The sequence below is a fragment of the Mobula hypostoma genome, chromosome 7 (assembly GCF_963921235.1).
Source record: "Mobula hypostoma chromosome 7, sMobHyp1.1, whole genome shotgun sequence".
In the NCBI taxonomy this organism is placed as follows: domain Eukaryota; kingdom Metazoa; phylum Chordata; class Chondrichthyes; order Myliobatiformes; family Myliobatidae; genus Mobula; species Mobula hypostoma.
This window is the reverse complement of record NC_086103.1, coordinates 158,084,610-158,093,023: the sequence shown is the minus strand read 5'-3', so window position 1 is coordinate 158,093,023 and position 8,414 is coordinate 158,084,610. Positions and strand designations below refer to the sequence as shown.

The 8,414-nt window shown below is 38.2% G+C and overlaps 1 protein-coding gene across 5 annotated transcripts in view; it reads right to left on the bottom strand.

Annotated features, from left to right (window-relative positions):
* Positions 1–1,519: 1,519 nt before the first annotated feature.
* LOC134349698 (transmembrane protein 272-like) overlaps positions 1,520–8,414 on the bottom strand; it is a 36,432-nt gene continuing 29,537 nt past the window's right edge. For all 5 annotated transcript variants that reach the window (XM_063054416.1, XM_063054414.1, XM_063054413.1 and 2 more), the window contains one exon: positions 1,520–6,606. In XM_063054416.1, the coding sequence (XP_062910486.1) occupies positions 6,244–6,606 (363 nt within the window). In that variant the 3' untranslated portion in view covers positions 1,520–6,243. The remainder of the gene's footprint in view (positions 6,607–8,414) is intronic.

Genomic DNA, 8,414 nt, shown 5'->3' with positions numbered 1-8,414 from the left:
ACATTTAATTCAAAGATTTTATTGGGGAAATTACAATCCCATTGAAGCATGAAATGGAAATGACAAACTGAGTGATCAAGTTCTGGATTAAAAGAAACCCAAGGTATTGCATGTAACCAGTACAACATACAATCTCTGGCAACACTTTCTATTTACTCTACATGGTTATTTTCTGCCTGCTTCCACCCAGTTTCCTCACAGTTGTTTCTGTGCATCATGCTGCTCACATCCTGTAATACCTACGTCCTACAGATGCGCAGTAGAGAGCATCCTAGCATGCTGCAGCATCTCACAGGACAGAAAATGCACTGCAGAGGACAGGAATGCCCTACAACCTGTAGTTAAATAGTTAAATACTGCCCGACACATCACTGGCACCAGCCTACCTGCCATCAAGGACGTATATACAGAAAGATGCTGGGAAAAGGCCCAGCCTACCCGCCATCAAGGACGTATATACAGAAAGATGCTGGGAAAAGGCCCAGCCTACCTGCCATCAGGGACGTAGATACAGAAGGATGCTGGGAAAAGGCCAGCAGCATCATGAAGTGCTCATGGACTGTTTTGCCCACTTTCATCTGGAAGGAGGCTACATCGCTTGGGAGTCAGGAGCACCAAATTCAAAAGCAGTTACTTCCCCCAAGTAGTAAGGCTGATCAAAATCTCCTCCCAATAACCACGAACCCATCACCACCACTATTTTATCATTTCCTGCCAGTCACCTTGCGTACAGGCACTCTTTTATCTTGCGTCACTTTATGGACATACAGTCAATGTATGTAAGCTATCTTCTGTACTTATATTTATTGTGTTCTTTAACTTATTATGTATTTTCTGTAGCAGAAAAGGAGAAACAATATTTTGTTCTCCTTTACACTTGTGTACTGGACATGACATTAAACAATCGTGAATCTTGAATGCCACTCAGTTCAAGCTGATATCTACTGGCTAGCTTTATAAAGGACAGAATAGTTTATGTAGTGGAATGCTACACGATGACATTTCTGACCACCTTCTATCATATGTGCCTTGCAAGTTCTATAAGTATTAATGGTCTGCATCAATGCTGACTTGGCAGAAGTTAGCAAGACAAAAAGCCAAATTGTAATATTAATTACACTTAATTCAAAGTCCTGATTGGGGAAGCTACAAACCCAATGAAGTGTGAAATGGAAATGACAAACCGAATGATGAAGTTCCTGATCAAAAGAAACCCAAGGTACAATATTATTGCATTTAGCCAGTACAACATATGATATATATGTATACTGTAATTTATTTACTTATTTATTATTTTTTTCCTCTTCTCCTAGATTATGTATTGCATTGAACTGCTGCTGCTAAGTTAACAAATTTCACGACAGACGTTGGTGATAATAAACCTGATTATGATCTCTGCCAGCACTCTCTGTTTACGCCACAGAGATATCCTCTGCACATTTTCACCCTATAGTTTCTGTGCGTCGTGCTGGTATACCAATAATGAATTGCAAGGACAAAAACTACAGTACCAGTACAATCCAGAGAAGGTTTTATTTACTGTTACATTGAAGCTGGCCATCATGTATAAAGTCATTCTGTTATACAAAGGGATGTTAAAAAGCATACATTAAGTCTGAAGCATTGAAATACAACATCAGCTTTCAACAATGATTACAAATATAATATGACGAATACATTCCCTTGCAATATTAAATTTGTAAATTTTTGACAATGTAAAATGTGGAATACCCCACAAAGAAAGATTTTCAGACCTGTTTAATGAAATAAACCCCATTTGAATATGTTTAATAGCTTTTAGCTTCAAACCAAGTTGAGTATTTTCACATTGTGTCTACTATTTGAACAGCTACTCAAAAAGTAGAGAACAGAATATACTGACTTTGCAGTATTGCACTGCAATGATTATAATGTAAGATCGCTTCAAGTTTGAACCATCTCAGGAAATACCTAACAATTGTAGAAGTAAATTGTGTGCTCCTGCAACTTCACACCATTTTAGAAAAAGACATCTTCGCTGGTTTACAAAGCTAGAATATGAAATATGTAGAATTAAAATATGTCAACATACATGCAGGATCTATGTCTTGACTTTATGACATGCCTAGCATGCACTAAAACATCTATTAAAAATTACATGAATTTCAATTTTCTTTTTACTTTGATTGTTGTCACAGCTTAAAAATACTGATACCAAAAACAACCACAATCCTCAACAAGATGGATAAAACGGGGGATAACCATATCAACATGTCAAGAACGTCAACTTGATCAGAATGCATGCATAAACCTCATAGGAAGCAGCACATATAACCCTCAACATAAACAGAATAAAATAACCATTACCAGTGATCCTGTACATCACCCTGTACTTAACAGTCAATATCAGAAATATCACCAGGAACTTAACCATACTACTCATAGAGAATTGTTTGATATAAACAATCGCTTTCATTCTTTTTTGACATAAATAATAATTCTTTTCAATACTGCAATAAAGACAAAAACATCCCGTGGAGAAAAATATATTTTCAACTTTCTTTTTGATTATTAGGTTGTAATTCATGTTGCTTGTGAAGGGGAGGGGTTGGTGCAGTCATGAACTATAGTCATGCTACTATATGAAGCATAATTGCTGGTGGCTAGTAAATGGAGCAGTGATAAAGAAAATTACTGAAGCAAATTGGTACATTGAAATTACTTAAATAAACTGTTCAGACTGCTGAAAGTCCATCATCTTCAATGAACAGGTGGTGAAGTATAATGACCATTGATTTGAAAGTAGTTATTACACACACCACTGACTGCAACTGAGCTTAGGACCAATTGCTCTAACTACCCACTCTTCCTTCTCATATAAAAAGGGTTATTTGTAGCAAGTACATTATGAATGAAAGTGGCATATACTTCATTTTGCTTTTGGTGAAGTGCAGCATAGTGGGGGGGGGGAGGTTCATTGTCCTAACACCCTGTGGAAGAGCTGCTCAATTTGTCTCATACCTCTTGCTCTTTCCCAAAGCTCTGCCAGTGTCCTATTTTAAATATTTATCTTATTTCTTTTTAAACTGTTTCATCCTCTATTTCAGGCACTAAATTTCAGATCACACTAACTTGTATGTCTATTTTTCTGATGAAGTCGCTGAATCTTTAGCAAATGAAACAAGTCCTCTGGTCACTAATACTTCTGCCGTGGACAGATTCCTTTCTGATCAAAATCCTATCTGTTTTGAACAGCTTGTCAAATATCTTAACTGTCTTTGGTTTAAGGGTAATGATTAAATATCAACTCAAATCATTAATTATGTTACTCTCTCTCCGCAGATGCTGCCTGACTTGCTGAATACTTGCATTACTTTATATTTTTATCTTGGATTTCCAGCATCTGCAGTATTTTGATGTTGAATCAGAGATGGATGCCTTTGACATGTCTATGTAGTAGGAGACTTCACTTTATTTATTCATTCACGAGATGTGATCGCACTGACAATGCCAGCTTTTATTTGCCTTTCTATAATTGCCAGGGATAGGAATCAACTGTATAGTCATATTTATTCAATATAATCCAGACCGAGGGAGAATGGCAGATTTCCTTCCATGAACAACATTAGTGCAGCAGAGGGGTTATTAAGTTGTGCTGTGTTTACTGTGACTGAAACTTTTTTTTTAAATTCTGTAATTAGTTTAACTTAAATTCCCAGTTACCATGGTGGGAATCAAATTCATATCTCTGCAGAAAATTTTTCTCCCCTGGTGAAATAATCAAGAATAATGGGATATAATGTTTAAATCAGATCTCTGTTCTCAGGGCCCATTAAGGAACCCTGCCTACTGCGTAAATTTTGCTGATTTATGTCATTCCAGGTGATCATAGGCTATGACTCAATTGGACCATTCAATACAGATATCAATAGACTTTATCAGTTAATAACTTCAAAGAATATAAAGCTAAGGCAAGTAGTATTATTATTAGATTTATGTTTAATGTGGTCATCTAGGATTGGCTCACTATAATCTTAGTTGTCACATTACCCAATAAAAATATTTCTTAAGACTGACATGGTAAAACTGTGATATTTCTAACCGTGTCATTCAATCACAGCTGGGAGTCAATGGAGACACAAGACTGTAGATGATGAAATCTGGAGCAATAAAAACCCAGCTTTTTGAAAAAATTCTGAGGGTGATCTGTGGAGGTAAAGGATGGTGGCCATTTCAGGTGATGACCCTACATCGGAATAGTTGGGTTCAGTTGTTGAAAAATGATTACTGATGCGTTTCATCTGCAGCATGTGGCGCAGATTACACCATAATCTCAGTAACTGAAACTATATTTCAAGGGCTTTGAACAACTAGCATTTATCAAGACCTTGCACGCCTTCTCATTATTTTCCATCCACAACTTTAAGCAGCCGAATATCTGAGCTGTTAATCCAAAGACAAATTTGAATGCTATCAAATTGAAATGATTAAATAAACCTGGAATTAAGATCTGCTGGCCTTTCTAATACAGTATTAATGAAACTGATGGATTGTTCGAGGTGCTTATCTGATTCACTGATATCTATCAGGGCAGAAATCTGCCATCCTTATACATCTGGCCTACACGTTACACCAGATCCCACATGTAGTTGACACTTAACTTTCTCCTCAGTTCAGGAACAATTAGGGGTCAACAACATATGCTAGTTTTGCCAGTGATGTCTACACTCTGAATGAATAAAAAAATAATTACCTACACATGAGGAGTGTTTGATAGCTCTAGAGTACTCGTTAGAATTTAGAAGAATGAGGGGTTATCTCATTGAAACCTACTGAGCGTAGGAAGGCCTATACAGAGTGGATGTGGAGAGGATCTTTCCAATAGTGTGGAGTCTAGGACCAGATGGTACAGCCTCAGAATGCAGGGGCCGTAGCCTCTGAGTATAATAGAGACTACTTTGCTACTGCTGGACAGTTATAGTTTTGAGCGCAAGTCTCAAGAGGACTTGATCTTAGCACTACCACAAGAGCCACTGTTGACATCGTAAAGAGTTAATTTGAGCTGGCTAACTGCTTAAAAGGTGTGTACTGTAAATAATGTCTTTGAAGAATAGCACATTGCACAGGGACTTCAGGGTTAAAATCCTTGTACTACCAGGTATAGGCCGTTCCCCTGCCAGTATCACAATGGGCATTGGGAACTTCAAGTACTCTAGGCCTACCCCATCAGCAAGCTTCTCATTGCTAAGGAGTTGGACCTGGTGCAGACTGTGTTGCTGCCTGCTACATAAAGGTATTGGTTTGCGAAGGCATTGTGCAGTCTAACAGCGAGTGAGTGTTTTGGATGTTTCTCTTGTGATTGCAAAACCCTGTTGGACAATGATAATGTAAAATGCTGTAAGTCTGTTTCCCTTGTTTATTGGTGAGACAGACATCAAGGGAGCTTGTGGCCTTAATTGCACTGAAGTCTAGGCCTCAAGCCACGGGCTTGTCTGTTGCAGCAGTCAACACCGTAGGTGGTGTAGCATGGCATCCATGCTGGTTGGAGACTGACTCCTCCTGTCAGTGCTGCTAGCCAGTTTTCAATTGGTGGAATGACAAGCTGGATTGTGTGCATGATTGTATTCATCTGTGGACTGCTGAGAACTTCTTGCTCTTGCCGATAACACCCATGCACCATCAATTTATCACTCAACTACTTGGACTATATATAAGTATATTTTTTTGTGTGTCTGTATGTTTACTTGCTATCTTATATGTGTGTATGACTGTTGGTACTGTGTTTTGCACCTTGGCCCCAGAGAAATACTGTTTCATTTGGCTGTATTCATGGGTATTCAAGTATAGCTGAATGACAATTAAACTTGAACTTGAATATCGGACTGGTATAAATCACAGCCTGTGCCTTTAATAACTGAATCATAATGTACGCTCATTTTAGATTGTCCCCATATGGCTTGCCTTCATTCAAATCAAATCAATTAAGCAGTCACCAAAGATACTGAAGGAGCATGCAAATACAGTGACAAACTTCAAACAAGATTGGAAAAGGGCACAGAGATAGATGCTTCATACATGACTGTGCATGCTTAAAATCTAGCCCCACCTTCTCATATCTTTAAAATTTATGTGGCAAGGCACATCAGAGAAGATAATTATTATGGCCAGACCTGAAATACCAGGAATAGGTGAACCACTTCTGAGCTCTTAAAATTGGCATTTTAATTAAAGCGGGAATTTTCTTGATTGCCAAATGCTTGATTTTCATTCTTCTTCAGAATCATCACCTGACTTTGAAAAAGAAAATATGCAGCAACTGCAGAGTACCAGAAGGCCTAAAACTGTATGACTTATGATCAGAACAACGACCGAGAATATGTACACTGTTTTGTCACAGTAATCTTGTGGCTGATGAAAAGGTGGAATAAAATTTGGCAGAAACACAGAGAAAACCCAGTAATTCCCCAGTATAAACCAGACAAAGAGGAACAGACTGAGGGTGACGTGGATGTAATATCTGTGCAGATTTTGTCGCCAAGGATACTCGTCGTCATCATCGTCGCCGATCATGACTGACTTGTTAAGGAGCCGTCTCATTTTTGTGGAATCATACAGGAGGAAGGAGACCTGTGTAGTTAGAAAAGCAGAACAGACAATGTCAGACAGACAGAATTGTCTAATCAATCGGTAAAACACTTGGTACTGACTTCAGGAACATCAGCAAAGCAGTTTAGAGGATGTGCCTGTCTGAATACGTATGAAATACTATATAAAACAAGAGCAAAAAAAAGACCATAGAACACAGGAGCAGAATTAGGTCATACTGCCCATCGTGTTTCCTCCACTAATCCATCATGGGTGATTCGTTATATCTTTCAACTCCATTCTCCTGCCTTCTCCCTGTAAGCTTTGTTGCCATAACCATTCACTTGCCCTCCACAACCGCCATTGGCAATGAATTCATCACCCCACCCATTCCCCCTCATCTCTTCCAAAGGGACTTTCTTATACTCTGTCTATGCTCTGTCTTAAGACTCCACCACTATAGGAAACATCTTCTCCATGTCCACTCTATCAAGGCCTTTCAATATTCCATAGGTTTCAGCGAGATACTCCGCTCATTCTTCTAAATTCCAGTGAATACTGAGTATAAGTCCTGAGCCATAAAGTGATCCTCATATGTTAACCCTTTCATTCCAGGGATTATTCTTGTGAGCCTCCTTGCTAGCATATCTTTTATTAGATAAGGGACACAACCAATGTATTCACTTTCAATGACTCTTCATCTCATGTTCTCAATATTTATTGCTTATTTATTTTTGATTATTATGATATTTTTTTCTTTTTGTATTTGTACAATTTGTTGTATTTTGCACATTAGTTGTCTGTCTGTCCTATTGGGTGCGGTCTTTTATGGACTGCATTATGTTTACTGTATTTACTGTGAATGCCCACAAGAAAATGGTTGTATATGGTGACATACAAGTACTTTGATAATAAATTTACTTTGAACTTTCAAAACTGTTCACAATACTCCAAGCCCAGTCTAACCAATGCCTTATAAAGCATTATATCCTTGCAGTTATATTCTAGTCCACTTGAAATGATTGCTAACTTTGCATTGACCTTCTTCATCAACTGCAAGTTAATCTTTAGAGAATCCTGCACAAGGATTCCCAGGACCCTTTGCACTTTTGGTTTCTATTTAGAAAATATTCCTTCTATCAAAGTGCATGACCATACACTTCCCGAGACTTTTCAACCTGCCACTCGCTTGCCCATTCTCCTAATCTGTCCAAGTCCTACTGCAGACTGCCTGCTTCCTCAAACACTACCTGTCCCTCCACCTATTTCTGTATCATCCTCAAACTTGGCCGAAGAGGTATCAATCATTGACATATAATGTGAAAAGAAGCAGTCCCAACGCCGTCCCCTGCAGAACACCATTAATCAATGGCAGCCAACCAGAAAATTAGACAACAAATTAGATTTAACCATTCAAAAAAAAGATAAATACAGACATCCAATAATATAGCTGGATTTTATCTGTCTTTTAAATTTTTCTTAATGGTGATTGCACTTGTCAAGTGGAAAGCAATTAGACAGAAATGTATTGCTTAGTTAATTCCCAGAACATGGATCTTTCCAGCAAGGCTGTTTTTTATTGCCCGTTCTAACTGACCAACAACAGATCGGCTTACTGCACTATTTCAGGAGGCCGTTGGAAGGTCAACTATTTTAATGAAGCTCCTACTGGATAAAGATTTCAGAGTGTTTCCCCGAAGGACCAGTGGGGTTTCACAACAATAAGGTGATTTCATAGTTAAGATTAGCTTTCTTTGTCATATGTACATCAAAACATGCAGTCAAATGCTTAATTTGTGTCATCGTTTATGAAGCTTTGGGGCAGCTGCAGGAGTCACCATGCATCCATT